At 35.2% G+C, this 18,981-nt stretch overlaps 1 protein-coding gene across 2 annotated transcripts in view; it reads right to left on the bottom strand.

The window, feature by feature from the left end:
* The window catches only part of snx17 (sorting nexin 17), a 39,518-nt gene that overhangs the window by 6,855 nt on the left and 13,682 nt on the right, over positions 1–18,981 (bottom strand). For both annotated transcript variants that reach the window (XM_052096107.1, XM_052096106.1), the window contains exons 4-10: positions 16,692–16,756; positions 14,773–14,883; positions 11,076–11,166; positions 6,560–6,647; positions 2,560–2,629; positions 2,231–2,323; positions 1,796–1,999 (exon numbers count right to left, since the gene is read on the bottom strand). In XM_052096107.1, coding sequence (XP_051952067.1) covers positions 1,796–1,999; positions 2,231–2,323; positions 2,560–2,629; positions 6,560–6,647; positions 11,076–11,166; positions 14,773–14,883; positions 16,692–16,756 — 722 coding nt within the window. The remainder of the gene's footprint in view (positions 1–1,795; positions 2,000–2,230; positions 2,324–2,559; positions 2,630–6,559; positions 6,648–11,075; positions 11,167–14,772; positions 14,884–16,691; positions 16,757–18,981) is intronic.

Raw genomic sequence — 18,981 nt, 5'->3', positions numbered from 1 at the left:
AAAGTAAACATTAAAAATGGCAATTTCCATAACACTGTAAAGCCTTGTCAAATAATAAACATTATTTAATAAACATCCAAACAAGGCTATTAAATCAACATGAAATCGCACTGTATGATGTGACAGACCACTACTTGTCCAGTGTGATTTCATTTACACTGCACAGGCAAAACAAATTCGCTCTCAATATGCGGATGCAAGTACAGAAAATTACTAATTACGAGTCACTTTGCATGTAGAAAGCAGTTGTTCATAACTAAACTGTGGGAACAAATCAGATTTAGTTTTCTAAAACAAGACTGATAACCATATTGTGCCGCTGTGTGAGCCAAGCCATTGAGAACTGAACTTCTCATTTTAAGAACAAAAATAGAATCAGACCAGACATGCCTGAGGATATAGTCATCAAAAGATTTTGGAAAGAAGTTCTTTTTGGAGACACAAAAGGGAGTTTTTATACATCATTGGCTTACTGTAGAAATATACATTTATCATTTTGGAAAAAAGCCTTTATATATTTATTTTGACCTATTATAAAATAAAGGTGTCACTTTATATTTTTATATTGATTGTGTTTGAAATTATTTAAAATACCTGCCTGTTTAAACCGAAATCTTGTACTTCAACAAAACGGCAACTGTGTCGAAAAGACAAACTGTCCTGTTCTTTCAACATAAACATGACCTACTTTTACCTCACAAGGTCAAGCACCTTTCTTAACGATTTACTTACATACTTGAGGGATGGATTTACAGGGAACTACTAAATCAAAAGCTTTTGTGGCATTCAGGTCAAATGCATTCATTCAGATTCTGTACAACTAGACACTAGCTGGGTTTACATCCAACTATTTTTATGTGCATTTTAAAATTGTGAATAAAAAAATCCTGAAAGGAAATGCTTGACATGCGAATAAAATCTCAAAATTAAATGTATTGGATTTTCTAGAGTTTCGCATTAGTTAATATGCACATTAAGGTGAAGGCAACAGTTTATTCCCTAAACAATGACGTGTTTTGACCCATCGTGCATGTGTTAGGAGTGTGTGCGATAGGTTGAAGTGACTGGCCCAACAAAAGATCTGACCTTGGCACACAATCCTTCAAACATAGCCCTTGACATTAGGAAGTGTTTTATCCACAGCTGGAAATTAAAATGGGTCCTCACAATCTGCCAGAAAGGTTTAGAACACGGGCGCTCCCAGGTATGTGGAGGCTGGCAGCTATGGGCATCGCATGGGCATCGCATCCATTTCAGCCCTAATTATATTAGATATTAACACTTATTCGGTTGTGTCCTCTGACATAATTTAATAAAACAAGGTACAATTGGTCCAATCCTATAAATAAAATTCTCCTAGAAGCAAGGAGATCATTCAGTTGCTTCATCATGACAAGGCAGCTCCCTAAAAATAATGTGCATCACATAGTGGATGGAAACGTGCAATGATTCATATTTTCTTTAGTCAAATTAGAAGTAATGTGCTTAAAAAAAATGCTAATTATTTCGATGGAAACCCAGCTAGTTGTCAGGAACATACACTTTCAAATATGTTCAATAGATACATAGTTCAAATATGTTAGAAAATAATGTAAAATACTCTTGATCATTAGTTTTGTTTAAGGTGAATTGTGTAATATCAGTGCTACTAGCAGCACCAAAACAGAATTGCAATCTCACCAGAAGAGAAGTAACAGCACTGGCTCAACTAATACTGTGAGTTTAGGGCACGGCTAGCGGCACTGAAATTACATATGTCACCTTTATATTTTGCTTCAATCCAGTCAAAACTTACAAATGAAGTGACCCGCCAGCATCTCATGCGTGTGACTTTGAAGCTGCCCTCTTTCATCTGCTCACTGGGTAGTTTGACGTGAAAGTTGAGTTCGTTGTTGCCCGCACCAACCATAACATGGCAGCCTTTTTCTGGAAAATCTGTGATGCAAGGATCAAACTTGATATAGCCATAGTACTTCAGTGTCTGAGCCAATCTGATAAACTGTGGAAAAAAAAAAAACAAGAAAAACAAACATGTAAATATTCTTAACTAAAAGACAGCAATTTACAGTAAAGATGCTTCTCTAATATATGAATTCAAGTGTTTTCAATGCTTCACCACTATACTGTCAGGTTTGGGGATGGACTTCAGCTTCACTAGAACCAGTGAATCTCTTTCAGTTCATTGACAAGAGGGAGATCAAATAGCATACGTGGTGGAGCTCAGACGTACCTCCTTCTTTGAGCCCTTCTCCTGCAGAGACTTGAGCTGTCTGTGCTGCTCTTTATTCACCAGGATCCATCCCCACTCTATGTCAGACACTGTCTGAGTAGTGGGGGAGAAATAGTGAATAAATGCAGTTTTAAAATATATATTGTTTTAATGGACCACATGAAGTGGGAAAAGCTAAATTATGTTACAAACAAAAAGATACAAAATCATACATTAATATTGAATGAAAAAACTAAAAAGGAAATAAAATTATGAATAATAACTGCCATTGTTAATAAGTAACATTCAAATACAGTGCAGTGGGGCAGAATATATTTTTTAAGATTTACCTGAGCATATAACAAGTTTAGTCCCACACGATCATCCATGACATCACTGTCATATGCTGTATCCCAGTAGCTGAGAAATAAGTAAGAGTAATGATAAGTTATGTGAGGGACATTCAACAGTTTAACTTCATTCTCTGTGATCACATCTGTTTTCTCAGCTTGCATAAACATGCTTGAGGCCCCAACAAGGAGACGTTTGCCAATACACTGTGCAAACACTTTTTCACTGATAACTGACATTGCACTACAAATGTAAGCTTATCACAGTTACTGAAAAAAGGCTGTTGCAAGTGTATTTGTCTCCTTTTAGCATCTGAAGCAAACAGCAATCTGGCAAACAATGTCTTCAGCTTAATGACCAGACTGACCATTCATGTTGAAATCCATTCTAAATCACAGCATGGGCAGGGAATGGTCTGATAAATAAGATCTCGCACAGTTTTTAAGTGCAGAGAGCTAAAATTTTGCATTTAACAAAAGATACCGGCATTAAGCAGTCAGCGATTGGATATCCGTTAAATCTAATTTAAAGGCTTTTAGTTGTTCTGTGAAAAATAAAGTAAACTCTACAGGCAGTGATCAAATAAAAAGTGACATTGCCTTTGATGTACAATTGAGGACAATTTCAATGTCTAAATCAACACAGTATTACTGTATTTTAGGCTACTTTGATAAACTGATTAAATCAACCCTTTTTTTATTTTTTTTACTAAATCTACTTTGTTAGTGTTAACTAAATTAGACTCCAAGTTAGACTATTACAAAGAAAAGAAACCTTAAGAGCCAAGACAGCACAGAAATTTAAATAAAACCATATGGGTGGACTCCTGAAACAATAGGTTGTAGACTGTAAAAGGACACAAAGAAACATTTTGTTTGAATAAATAGAGCATCTAATTGTCTAAGGACAAAACTATATTTTTACATTTCTTTAAATGTCAGTGGTTCTTGCTCATGCGAAATTGCCAAAACAACATCACGGTGTTACTAAGGTGTTCATGTGCTCGGATGCTTTTTACTATCTGGGTAGTTGCTAGGGCTTCGCTGGGTCATTCATACTGGCCCATAAGTTAAAAGAGTCCAGTTACAAGTATCTGTGATATTCTGAATCATAGATATTGCTCAGGTCTTTCCTCTACAGTTTGTTTTTCCTCCATTTTTAAAATCTGTCCACCATAAATGGTAAAACTGATCACTTGGAAAAATGACAGCACACCTTTCTTCAACAATTAATGGGATTAAAATAAATTCCACAAATAGTGTTTTTGTCATTTATATCCTGTAAAAAGATTACTGTACCTTTCTTCCCTTTTCATTCGCCTGTTAGCAGCCAGTTAGAGCAGCCAGATCTGTATCCCATTCCTAATCTAGTGAACAGGTGGGATTTGGCTGAAGGCTGCACGCTTATGTTAAGTAGGTCAAGAGGCCTGCTGTTCTCTTGTAAGTTACTACAAAAAGTAATCCACTGCAAATGACTAACTACTTCTCTAAAATTATAATAAGATCACTTTACTGATTACTTTAAGTTACTTTCTAAAACACTTGTCACAAACATTTATTTATTTTTCCATTCAACAAATTCAAAATAATGTCTATTTTCTCCTTGTTCATTGTCGCACACCTTTCAGCTGTAACAGCAATGCAAACAGACATACATATAAACAGTTGAATTACATTTTAATTGTATGACACAATCTATTCTTAAAACATTATTGTAACCCAAGAAATGTACTTAACAGTAATTACTTTAATTGAAAGTCAGTGATTGTAATCTGATTACAAGAATTTAAAATGTAATGCATTACACTACCTTTGTGCCTAAAAGTAATTAGATTACAAATCCAAATTACACCCAACACTGGGGACTGATTACGATGCACACAGTGAACAGGTGTGAGACGAGAGAGGAAAGGTGTGAGAAGAAACGATTTGGCCAAATTTCTACTATGTGGCTAAACTGTGCAAATGCACTAAAAAGGAGGAAATTGGGTTTACAACTTTGTTTTAGGATGATTTAATCTGGATTCCACAGCACAGTGTTGTTCTTATGCTCAAAAGGTTGATTATTAATTAGTGAATCATTAGACTTTAATTTTCTAAAATTATTTCATTACATAATATGTTTACTCCAAAGTGCATTTGGTTATTAAACTGTTGTTAATAAACCACTAAACCGACTGGAACATCGACATTTACATGCTGCATGGCTTTTAACCAATTCAGAGATTCCATGAAGAACAAGTAAAGTCATGTCATTTTTATTTTTATAGCCCTTTTCACAACACACAAAAATATTATTGGTCTTATCTTATACATATGCATAATATATTATAATGCCAATATTAGTTAACTATGTGTAATGACATGGGTTAAATTAGCAAACAGTAGATGTTGGTGGCCTATGTTTGAACAAAATGATTTTGTAAGAACTGAAAAAACAGCACTTCGCAGTTTGAGAGTTTGTTAAAGGAATGTCTGAAGCCAGCATTCCAAAAAGTCCTACATGGAAGTATTTAGTCTTGCACTGCCAAAACATTAGAATCACTGTATGCTACAGCTGCACAGAACCACATGAGAAGACTGCTGTGGAAACTATCATGCCCACCTCTGCAACAGGAAGGCAAAATATGCTTCTCTAGTTAAACAGAGACTGAGCCTTGTGGGGTACCTCTTCCTAAAGCAAATACTTATGGAAAATGGCCCTTTGAGAGCTCTATGTAAAAACATCTCACCATCAAAGTTGTACTTGGGCAAGTGCTCATTAAGTTTCTGAGAAGTCTTTTTAAACTTTTGAAATCTAGAAAAGCTTTTGCTTCTATAATGCAGGTTGTTTTTGTTATTGCATTAGCAGTAGAAAGTTTTGAGGACATTTTAAAAACATCTCATCACAAAATGAAAGAGCAATGAACAATGTTTATCAGAACTGGCTGATATAAAAGTTATTTCTCATTGCCAAGGGGCTGGATTGACTGCCAAATATAACATTTAGACTTACACAAATACATACTATTGCTTTACTCTTTTATTGAATATAATGATATTCACTGCACATTATGTACACTGCATATATTCTGTACATGTAATTTGATTGACTCCCCATTGGAATGGTTTAAATACTTTGCACATTTGTTAAATTGTCTTCACAGATTATTCATTAAATTGCACATTTTATATCTTCTTAATGTATGAAATACTAGCACATTTTGTGAATCTGTATTAGATAATGCATATTTCATATTGTGTTATATAATGTATTGTGTGTATACCATCTATTTGTATACTAATATGTCTGTACATTGTGTATTTTACATTTTCCTGTATTTATATGAATGCAGAATGGGACCATGAACCATCAAGTCTTTCACTCATCATTACACTCATGTACACTCACTGAGCACTTTATTAGGAACACCTGTAGACCTACATATTCATGTGATTATCTAATCAGACAATCATGTGGCAGCAGTACACTGCATAAAATCATGCAAATGCGGGTCAGGAGCTTCATTTAATGTTCCCATCAACCATCAGAATGGGGAAAATCATGACCTCAGTGATTTCAGCCATGGCATGATGGAGTCAGATGGGCTGGTTTGAGTACTTCTGTAACTGCTGATCTCCTGGGATTTTCATGCACAACAGTGCCAAAAACAACAAAGATCCAGTGAGCAGCAGTTCTGCAGGCAGAAATGCCTTGTTGATGAGAGAGGTAAACGGAGAATGGCCAGACTGGTTCGAGCTGACAGAAAGGCTACGGTAACTCAGATAACCACTCTGTACAATTGTAATGAGCAGAATAGCATCTCAGAATGCACAACATGTCAAACATTGAGGCGGATGGGCTACAACAGCAGAAGACCACATCTGGAACTTTATTAGGATCATAGTGTTCCTAATAAAGTGCTCAGTGAGTGTATATGGTGCATTGACAATAAAGTGATTTTGACAAATCACTTCTATAATGCTCCATTATATCTCAAGCCATCAACTGAATTTGTACCTTTTGCGGAGGACGATGTGGTAATCAGGACTTTGCAGACTGGTGACAGACACGTAGGGCAGCTCAAATTCTTGCAGTTTTCTCACGTCTGAGGCACCACGGGAGGTTGCAGAGGTTTCGACAAGGCAATGAGAGACCAGATGAATTGTATGAGTGCTTCAGTCTCAAGGACATTTGGACAGTAATAACAATGACAACAAAGTGAGAAGGGGGAGAATCAATCTGGCTAAAGCTATAGAGGGCACAACAACATGTTTATCACTTTGTGCAAGAGAGAGAGAGGGAAGGACAGAGGGAGGAAGGGAGCGAATAAATGCTGCAACTGTTCAAAAAGACCTTTTTATCTACAGTTGGGAAATAGGAGAGAAATGGTAGCAGGGATTGAGAACTGAAATGGGCACTGGGCTTTTAATAAACAGTTAAAAGAGGAGTGTGAAGAGAAGAAAGAAACAACAGTTACAGTAGATCTATAGCAGAATGCATGCCTTCATAACTTTTAATTCTACTCTTTGGCTTACCCTTTCAGTGGTCTGACATTAGACAGCATGTTAAAACAAGAATGGTATTACGTGATGGGAGTTTCTTATTAAATACATACAGTATGTACTACTCATCTCTATGTTTCTAGTTGGTTTGTGTGGTTGTTGCACATAGTTGTCACTGTAAATATCTCTTTCCCATTTTTTACTGGAAGGGAATGATTTTCATGCCTTTCGGTTCTGCTAATGGTTTGCGAAAGTGCATTATTTTGTCGATGCAGATGGAAAACTCTACTGAATAACTCTGCACTACTTTTCAGCCTAATTACTACTGAATCTACAGTGCAAAACATGCAGCACGACCAGTGAAGTCTGATTCCCAAACAAATGACTCATAAGGCTGAAACTTACTCAACGCAAGTACGTGAAAGCAGACGCTTCTAGTAAGCCTGGTTTTGTACATTGTTGTGTCCCAAAATGTGTAAGATTGCAATAATGAGTACAAAGCAAGTATGCATTGCATTCTCAAAGTTGCCACAAGTTGCACTATAGCAGACATAAGAGTGAACTGTCCGCATCTACTGCGAGTTTCCTCTTTCAAGTCAATTATTGTCATGGCGGAGAAACAGTTTTAAGCAAATACAACTAAACAGGCAAGTTAAAGTCACTTTATTTAAATCAACCAGAATAATAAAACATTCTTCAATGGCACATATTTTTAAAGATAACATTAAAGCCTCATTGATTTCTGCGGTTTGTAGCAGACATAGAAACACAAGAACACGTAAAGCATGTACAACTGGGCCACGCGTATGTGTACGCATACTTGCGTTAAGTATGTTTCTAGCCTTATGAGACTCTTTTTCTGATTAAAAAAAAACATTTTAAATTTTTATGTTTAATATTCTAATTTAATATATAGTTAGGACCAATTTCTGGACTAATTATCGCCTCTAATTATATATTCTTTTGCAAGAATAGCATTACATTTATTTCTGATTAATTATGTTTTGTATATTTGCTAAAATCTGAAATGATCTCATCATATGACAGCAGAATGTGAAGGGGACTAAATACAATAAGAATTGGATTTCTTATTTCCAACTATTTCTTCCTTAAAAGTATGTTAATAATTGTTATTGGAATCGTTAAAAGGAATCAGGTTCATTAAATACTTACAATTCCCATCCCAACTTTTGAATACAGACAAATAAATGCATCCTGAAGTCTGACTGTATCAGGTGAAATATTTTTGAGACTAAGAGGCCTGCAATAGTTGTACAGCCTGCTCTGTGCAATGATACTCTTTATAACATATACTGACATCCTGCATTAAAATAACATAAAAAATAAGCAGGATTTCTTCTGTTTTTAGTATTCTCCGTGGCAGTCAGCCGAACATGTTTTTGGCACAGATATCTTGGTCTTGCTCGATTTTCTGTCTGCCCAAAACTGTGTTCTGTTTGCAGGCCAATATATTCTCAAATGTTTTCCCTCTAAATTCATATTATTGCCAAGAATGAGCAGGGCGCCGGGATCAGCTTTGGGGAGGATTCTTATGGGGACTGGTTTCCATCATATCTGACAATTCTGTCTCTGCTTCCAGGTGTGTAATTGGCAACCATATGAGGGGGAGGCACAAAGCATGCCATTCCACATGGACGCGCAATGATTCGGTGCTTGATGCGAAGAGGAAAGCCTCCAAATAGGCTTACTATACTGTTCTAAAAGTGGTCAAACAATCACAATGCATAACAAAAGAAACATGGAAAGTTCCATAAACAAAACAACATTACATCCAGAAAACGTTAAAGGTTGCCAGACATCTGCATAAAATCAGACCAGAGACGACAACTCTTATGAAGTCTAAAGAAAAATAACAATCCCACTTCAATAACTCTACTGCTCTCCTAGGAATTCATCCTCTGAAAGACTTACAGTTCCATAACATAAAGATGCCAGAATTTGAAACTAAATAGTTGAGGAAAATGGCACACTCTTTTACAATTTGCACTGAAATAATGATGCATATTGCACAATAAATGAAAGAATCTGGGCTTAAGAAACTAATCTATTTTGTCCCTGGGGGTATCCATAGACAGTACATAATCTGTACTGGTCATTCAAGAAACTGCCTGAAACCAGAACATTATTAAATATTATCTGATCTCAGCAGAGCTAGAGCAAACACAACTCCTCAGAATGAGCAAATTGATTAAAACTGGTCTTATTTTGGACCAAGAAATATATCTTTGTACAGGGCATTTAGACAATGCAAAAATCTATCAATACAGTGACAACCAATTTTAATATTGCTGCTATTGCATTTACTTCATGCCAACAAATTCTTAACAAACACTGTTTATAACAGACAAAGGATAAAGCAAAAATGCACATATTTTTTTCAAATAAAGCATTTTTAAATTGTGTTTTTTTCAACTTCTAGGGGACCATTATGCAGTAGTTTCTTTCTTTCTTAGAGTATGTCATTTAGTATTTTATTACAAAGCAGAGTGTGCACAAATGCATCATGCTTGATGAATGCTTATAGAAAAACCTCAAATAATCTTGATTATTGCTTGGCATGACAGCCATTTAGCTATTTTAACTTATATACGTATAATGTATATTGGGTCAGTGACGCGAGGCATTTTTTTCCCCTGTCCAGATCTATTAAATTATTCAAAAATAAATTACAAATGCAACGCTTACAAAACAATTACGTGAATACACCTCTTTTATGTGAACATATTTTCAATTATTGAGTTCCAAGTAATTTTTATTTTTTTCCCCCCTTAGGCTTAAAGTTTAAGAAGTAAAAAATGCCATGTAGGTGTAACTGTCTGAAAAACAAAGTCTTTTACAAAGAAGAAATTCTTGAAAAAAATTAAATGGTAGCCATTTTGTTGTCATGTGGGGAGAAAAAAAAAACCCGACCCTCCAGATTGTTTGTGGGAAAAATATATATATATTTTTTTACATAATTAAAAATGAATATTTTGCCATTTTCATGAAAGGCACATTTTGTTCAATTCATTTGGTGTAACCCTGAGAAAACTTCTTGAAAAATTTGAAAACTTTCTGAAATATTAATTTATTTTAGACTGAGCTATGTACACTTGCTATTCAAGGTTCAAGAAAAGTATTTTAATAACTTTTACACTTTGTTACGTGACATTAAAAATGTAATGTGGACATTTCAGAAATTCAAACAATTCTGAAAACAACATGGACTCAAATTTAATTTCTACAGACTTGACACGTGTTTTAAACCTGTGCCAATCTTATTTGTCAATGATCAATTTACTAGATTTTTTATGAAAGAAATTGTGCTTGCCTGTGCAAAACTTGCCGCCATGATTCTAGGGTGTTGTAGATGGTTGCCAGTGTTTCTAGTATGTTTCTACGTGGTGTACTGGGAGTTTGCTTACTGGTCTATGTAAAAAGAGACCACCTCCAAGAGTCTATTATATTCTGGTCCCTATTTCTGGTCACCTTCAATTCAAGTCTACAGATTTTTTTTTTGCCTGTTTTATCCTTCACAAAGTAAAAAAAAGATAATTATATAAAAAAAGTAATAAAAAAATAAATTAAAAAAACTTTCCTCAACATGTTGTATCAATTCCGACACAAATCTTGTCCGTAGCACAAACTAATGAGTTACGTGTCGAAGATTGATACTTAAGATTAGGGTTTTTTTCAAATTCATAACCCAAAGTATGAGAAATACTAACAGTGACGCCTGCCTGAGCAAACACCACAAATTAAATTAGAGGCCTACGGCAGTGCTGTAGCTAGCCAAAAACAGCTTTATCGAAGCTTCATCCACTTGACCTCAGTTTACTTTTGAGAAGTGTGGGCAGCCCTGTAAACAGAACACGGACTTCTCTTTTGAGTTGCATTTAGCCCCAGTCCCTGAGGAAGTATGGAGATGCTCAGATACCATTTACTAACAACCAAGCCCTTTTCCAGCTGAAGCCAGCAGGACATCTTATGATGCCTTAAAAAGGCCAATGAAGGTTAAATGTCATACTCACATGTGCAGCCCCCATCCCCCCTCTCTTGAAGCAGGAAAAGGCTGAAGTATCCAACAAGCTCTTCAGGGAGGTCAAGCTTAGAGGCCACAGCCTGCAGAGGACATTATGCCATCATTAATCCACTCGCCACGTATTATTACCCAAAATGAAATGAACCAACCTGAAGATAGTGAACCATTTTACAAGATCACTAGTAGCATTAATATTCTTTTTTATATATATTCCTCCTTATGACACATGATGATATATGAAATTAAAATCTTTTTGAAAAAGCTTGTATTTTTATCCTTGGCACAAACCTTTAAACCTACTTAGGATATTTTCTTTTAGAGGAGTGTTTTGTCATCAAGTGTTAAACATTGCACAGAAGGAGGTCCCATGATCAGGTTACTCTTCAGTGCATTTATGTCCCGTTTTATGCGGAACACTTGACTTTTTCACTTTCATTAGGTGCTAAAGGGTGATTTAGGCCTTCACTATGGTTTGGTAGTACAACAGAAAGCAGATGTCCAATGGCAGCATGTGCTGCATTTGCCTGTAGTGTGTAGGGTGCATTTTAATGACACAAAGAGAGCGCCGATCAGCAATTACTCAAATACAGAGCTGTACGGTGCACATGGAAAAGCCATGATCTACAACTGAGAGCTCTTCAATGCATCAAAATCCTACAGATAATATAGATACACTGTCTACATAATGATTATATGAGTTACATGTCACTGTAGTGCAGTTCTTTTTACTTGTAAAATCTGAGAAATGGGGTTTATACAGGCATCGCTGAATGAAAATCAAGGACATTCAATTACTTTTTTCAACACCAATTTTTCATTTTAAAAGGACTTTACAGAAGTGAGAGAAGAGCTTTCATACGATTACAGAAATGTATATAATTTTTATATAATTACTAAATAACTTGTTCTATGAGTGACATAAATAGTATTTAAACAATAAGTCTGAAGCTTGTAATTACAGTAATTCTGACATGGCATGAATGGACAGTTAACGAATGCATAAGAGGTAACCGATCAGCAAAAGTAATTCACTATATACTGAATATAATTTGCTTATCCTCATAATTATATTCACATTTTAGCTTTTTAAAAATGTGCAAATAGTACAATTAATATTATAACATGCATATATTATAAATGATAAGATGTCACATAATTTGCACTATTTACAAGTATTCTGCATTGGGTTTACATTAGATTTTTGGTTGAGAGCACATTAATAAAAGAGGAGTTGCACGGTTTCTTTATCGTGTCCGTGCTATGTCTGATTAGAATTAATGTTTATTTTTACTTTTTGATCAACAACTAGCTGTAAAGAATAGAAAGAATATTAAAAGTGATGTTATACTATTAAAATGTATTGCATAGATCTCATCTTTGATGGAAGCAGGTAAAACTATTTTTTATTTTTTTTTACACTTGTCTACTGAAATCCAATTGTCGCATTACATTGGTCTGTTGAGCCATATGCATTAAAAGGGAGAATGTTGTGAAAACAGCCTGTGGTAAACTTGAACCAAAATCAGAGTTGATACAACATGCAGTGAAAAGAGGTCCATGCAAATCTTCACCACTACACAATTCAATCACGAGTGATTATTTACATCGTAGAGGTCTGTGTTTCCATATCGAGAACAACACAAAGCACAGACCTTTGTTTTTTACCTGCCCCACACACCACGTACACATTTTTTTTTTTTTTGCTGTAGTTGGTTGATTTTCCAGGTATTTCAGTGCTTACATTTATAAAAGCTAAATTCAAGCACTTTAAGGACTTTCAGGACCTTTTGTGAACCCTGGAGATATATCCATAAAGACTAGGGATACTATATATGTGCCGTTTTTGTTTTACTGACCTTGACAACCATATGAGAACACTTCAGTATCTTTACTGCACAACTTTATAATAACTTTCTAGTATCACTACATTAATGCTTTTTAGATCATTAGTTGACTTTCATTCAAATATCATGAAAAATTAAATATATCCCTGCTGTGCCTTCACCTCTAATTGAAAAACTTTCATTTCAAGAGCTTTGAGAACATCAAGACAATAAAAGACAAAAGCAATACAGCACAACTGTCTGGTTCTGAAAGTAAAATCCCACAAATATTTTCCATAGGCAAATTGATTATCAATAACTTTTAAACCTTTAAAGACAGACCTACCTTAAGCTCCTAATCAATAAAATATGTTTCTGTTGTATACATCATTCCAGATTATTTCAACTTTATTTTTTAAAAACAGTGTTTAATTTCACAGCCAACAAAGCACATCAAACGAGCCCAGTAACGACCATCCAATCCCATGGCATGATGTATTGTGAATGATGCAATCCAGTTGGTTTCCCCTACATTCTCAAACTACTTATACATTTGTATATATCTGAAAATTCTGCAAAACTCTTTAAATATATTGCTTCTACACTTATAATCAACAACTTTAAATAAACCGTTTTACACACTGCCAGGCCAAAAAAAAAAAAAAAAAAAACCGTTGCACACTCTAATTTTTTGTTGGACCGCTTTTAGCTTTGATTACGGAGCACAATCATTGTGGCATTAAAAAGTATGCCAAGTCACAACATTTATCTCAGTCCTGAGTTGTGTTAATTTTTGGCTGAGATCTTGTATTGATGACGGGAGAGACGAACCATTCCGTAAAGTCTTCTCCAGCACATCCCAAAGACTTTTCATTGGGTTACGGTCTGTGATGTCCAATTCATGTGTGAAAATTATTCTTCATGCTCCATGAACCACTCGTTCACAATTTGAACCCAATGAACATTGGCATTGTCATCCTGGAATATGCCAGTGCCATCAGGGAAGAAAAAATCCATTGATGGGATAACCTGATTATTCAGTACATTCAGTCAGCTGACTTTATTTGCCGCATAATGTTGCTGACCAATTGAAGCATCCCCAGGTCATAACACTGCCTCCAGAGGCTTGTACAGTGGGCACTATGCATGACGGGTACATCGCTTCATGTGCTTCCCTTCTTACGCTGACGCGCCCATCGCTTCATGTGCTTCACTTCTTACCCTGACGCGCCCATCGCAAAGGAATAGGGTAAATCTGGACTCATCAGACCACATGACCTTTATTCATTGCTCCACAGTCCAATATTTATGATCCCTAGCAAATTGAAGTCGTTTTTTTTCTGATTAGCCTCACTAACGAGGATTTCTTGTGGCCACACAGCTGTTTAGTCCTAATTCTGTAAATTCATGTCGCATTGTACATGTGGAAATGCTCTTACTTTTAGAATTAAACATAGCCATGATTTCCACTGTCGATTTTTTACGATGTGACTTCAAGAGTTTTAGTGATCTCCGATCACGATCATTCAAGATAATTTTCTGACCACATTTTGAAGCTGATGGTCCACCACTATCCTTTCAGTTTAATAATACATTGGACAGTTCTTAACCCAATTCCATTGACTTCAGCAATCTCCATAGATGTTTTCTTTGCTTGATGCAGACCAATAATTTGCCGCTTCTGAAACACAGTAACATCTTTTCCACGACCAATAGATATGTCTTCCGACATGGTTGTTTAAGAAATGAGAAGCTGGGGGTATTTAGAAAAATACTTTCACAACAAAGACAACTAAAAAGTGGACAGGCACTGTTGATCTCTAATGTATGTTTGGAAAGATTAACATAAAACAACATCCTCACCTCAAGAACATCTTCGGTCTGGTCAGATGTGAGGATGTTCACTTTGACCTTCTGGCCATTGGACAGGTAGATTTCAAGCTGCACCTCCTCAGTGGGGATCTGCTGGGTCTCCTATGCGAAAATTTCAAGGAAACAGAAACGTTCAGCATTTTAAAAGGATAGTTCACACCATAAATAAAATTCTCTCATTATTTACTCACCCTTATGCCCTCCCAGATGTTTAAGAATTTGTTTTCGTCTGCAGAAGCCAAACAAATATTTTTAGAAGAATATCTCGGCTCTGTTGGTCCATACAATGCAAGTGAATGGGTACCAACATTTTAAATCTCCAAAAGCACATCAAGGCAGCATAAAATTTATCCATAAAACTCCAGTGGTTTAATCCATATATTCAGAAGTGATATGATAGGTGTAAAGCAGATCAATATTTAAGTTCTTTTTTACTATCAACCTCCACTTTCAGATTCTTCTTTAGTTTTGGGCAATATGCATTCTTTGTGCATATCGGCACATACTGGAAATGGAAGATCATTTATAGTAAATAAGGACTTAAATATCTATCCTTTTCTCATCCACACCCATCATATCAATTCTGAAGATAGTGATTAAACTACTGGAGTCATATGTTTTGCTTTTATGATGTATGTATGTGCTTTTTGGAGGTTCAAAATGTTGGTCACCATTCACTTGCATTGTAAGGACCTACAAAGCTGAAATAATCTTCTAAAAATCTTCGTTTGTGTTCAGCAGAAGAAAGTAAGTCATAAATCTGGGATGGCATGACGGTGAGTAAATGATGAGAGAATTATCATTTTTGGGTGAACAGTCCCTTTAAGAGGATTTGATTAAAGACTTTCGTTCAGTAACAGATCACACCATTTCATGTAGGCCAAGAGCACATGATGGGAAATAGTTTTGTGGTCAGAGAAGATGTTTCATTTCCTGTATATTTTAGCTTAATGTCATTGGGCATTTTCATTTAGGTTCACAGAAATTGTTTGAGAGGTGTTAACTGTATAACTGTACATAGAGTCTGGCTGGTACTAAGGCCAATCAAAAGCTAGAGGAGCTTAGGAAGCAGTAGTGTTCTAGACCCATCTTTCTGAAATTTTCAATGGTCAACGAATGCATACGTCATAGTGTGTTGTAGCAAAAATTTAATTTTTTTTAAACTGTTGGTCACCTGATGGAGCATTATTTTCAAGTGATGCACCATCAATGGATTCAGAGTTCTCTGACGCAGCATAAACTCTATTGTGTATGTGCCCTAACTTCCTTTCTGCCAAATGCATAAATGTGAAACTTTTCAGTGCTGACTAAGCAGCCAACTATTTATGGATGAAAAAAGTGTCACTGTTCTTTCACTGTCCTTCCTTTCACTTTCTGCAAATTCATCCGTTTTCCCTTTCCTGCATGTTTCATCTCCCACTGAGATGCAGGGTCTTAGAGCAGCAGCTGATCTTTGTAAAATTGGAAAATGAAAAAGGAAGGCCAAGTCTAATCTCCTTTTCCTTTCCTGCAGACTGCACTACAATGGGCATCAAAAACAGTGATTCTTTTTTTTTTTCAATTAGTGTTTGGTAACTCAGGTTTGAAGGAAGAGGAGGAGGAAAACAGTTGTCCTAAACAAAGTGAACACATACATAGATGTTTTAAATGTTACATATTAAGTAAAAAAGGCAGGGAAAATGGGAAGGAGATGTTTGAACGTTGAAAAGATAAAAATCATTCAGTTATAAAAGCTTATTTTGAAAAGCTTATATGGATAATCACGCAATGTCATAATTATCAATATAAATAATTTCTTAAATTTTACTTGTATGTTATCTGAATCTTACGATAGCATCATGTAAACAAAAACATTTCAGTTAGCAGCATTTATTAAATTAATATAAAAAATAGAATATGGAAATTTCCACCTGTTGAGCTTTTCTCAAAAAGCTGTTGAACATCTCAGTGGATCCAAGAATTGGGTCTTGACGCACTGTGAAGAGACAAAAAAGGGGGTAAAGCTGTTCATTGAAGGTTACAAGAAAATGCTGAACAGTGTTGGGAAGCTTCTTTGAAAATGTAACTTGCCAGGTTACAAGCAAATGCAACTATAAAGTAGTTATAACAAAACAAAAGTAACCTTAAAGTAACTTATAACAAACACTTACTAAATGAATTTAAGATACTTAAAGAGATAATTTTGCTCACTATTTCTGACAACAAAAGAGAGGCATTTATCTGTCTGGAACGCATTAAGGATCACTCGCACTACTCAAACAGGTTTCTCTCGATATCGTGGGACAAACTACAAAACTTAGGTGACCCATTTGAGTTTTTTTAACTTAAAGCACTATTAACAAAAAGTGAAAATCTCCAACGGCTAGACAACCCAACACTGATGAGGAAAACAGCTAAAACAATGTGTCAAGCGCCAACAATGACAGGTTTTTTTTATCTACACATCATCACATTATGAAAACTGTTCGAATGATGTTAGATATTAGGAAAGAAACTGACAGATATTTATACATTTTCTGTAGAGATTACTTAAATCATTAAGAGCCTAATGAAGTGTTTATTTTTGTTGGATGTTTTTACTTGTGTTTCATTGTTGCATTGCTTTGAGATGATGTAAAGTTTCTTAAGAAAGCTTATATTAATAATAACAATACTAGTCAACAATATCAGACTTATTATCAGAAAAGTGGCATAATGTGAATAATGTGATTGATTTAAAACCAAACAGATTTTTTTTTTGACTATGTCTGTCACTTAAAGTATTTACATGTAATTCACTGACTGAATTATTCACAAATAGGCACTGCAGTATGGTTATTTAATTTATAAACCTATATAGGTTTATAAATTAAATAACCATACTGCAGTGCCTACTTGTGCCTATTAACGAAAAATTTCATTATCATGATATTTCATTATTTATATTGTGATATCAGATTTTGGTCATATCGCCCATCCCAAGCTTCCTGGATTTCCTTTAAGAATGTTTGTAGAATGATTTTCAGGATGTGTTTGCGTGCCTGGAGGGAACGTTTTTCGAACAACTTTCTCATTCTTGTTAGAGACAAAATTAGAGCATACATTATGGCCTGGAGATTTCTGATTTACTTGCTAAATATTTCTGAAATATATCATTGTGTTCTGTCTTAATTGAACCAATGTTTCTATGCAATGTCAAAATCATGTTAAGTCAAACTAATCTGGTATACAATGAAGCCTTTCTTCCCTGACTCAAAATAACCTTAGTTTTAAAGAAAAAATGTTGGAGGCAAACTACACAAACTTTAATGTTTATTTTCACTTTCAATATAGCACACAGGCAAACAACCGCATGAATGACACGAGAGAACACATTTGCATAAACTAATGAAATATTCGCTCTGAACAGGTTTTGTGTTTGTGGCCGTTAATTTTCCATAACCGTGTTACTCAATGATGTAACTTAGTGGAGGCCCAGCCAAGAACAGCTTTCATACTGTGAGCAAATAAGCTCAACAAGGCTCAGCTTGTTCAATGGAAGTGCCAGTGCTGGAATGGACAAGAGCAAATGGTTCTTGGTGCTGCCATCACCATTGATTTCCCTTTGTGTGTACAAAACCTCACCCCTAAACCGTTACAAGAAATGCAAGGTAAACACTCAACACTGCACAATATTGGTGGTCCAAAAAATCCCACTACATCTCTTACTGAGTGTGCCTGATGTTTTCTCACAATAATGACTTAGTGGAGATTAACAAACTTCATTTTCTTTCAGGAAATGCTGTAATGACTCACAGTCAGGCATACAGAACTTCTTATGAGGGGTTGAAGAAATAGTTCAGCTAAACATAAAAAATCTGTTGATTATTACTAATTTAAACCTCTATTGCATTACATTAGAGGAACATATCAATCGTATAGACTAGGGATGCACCAACATTTGTGGCTGATATGATTTAAAAACAAACAAATCAAAAAACAACAACAATGACTATTGGCTGAAACAGATACCAATATTATGCCACTGTTTTGCTCAGGAATTATGTTTTACAAAATGTACAGAGGCAAAATATGTTAACAATAAATAATTTCCATTGAACATGGATTTAATCTGTTGAACACATGACAGGCCAAAAGCCTGTCAAAGATGTAAAGAAGATCAAAAATAAAACAATATAAAAAAATAACTAAATATTGTAGGATGATGATTAATGTTAAAAA

This window comes from Xyrauchen texanus, chromosome 28 (assembly GCF_025860055.1).
Source record: "Xyrauchen texanus isolate HMW12.3.18 chromosome 28, RBS_HiC_50CHRs, whole genome shotgun sequence".
NCBI lineage: Eukaryota > Metazoa > Chordata > Actinopteri > Cypriniformes > Catostomidae > Xyrauchen > Xyrauchen texanus.
The sequence above is the reverse complement of the archived record's forward strand: the minus strand, read 5'-3'. Positions and strand labels throughout refer to the sequence as shown.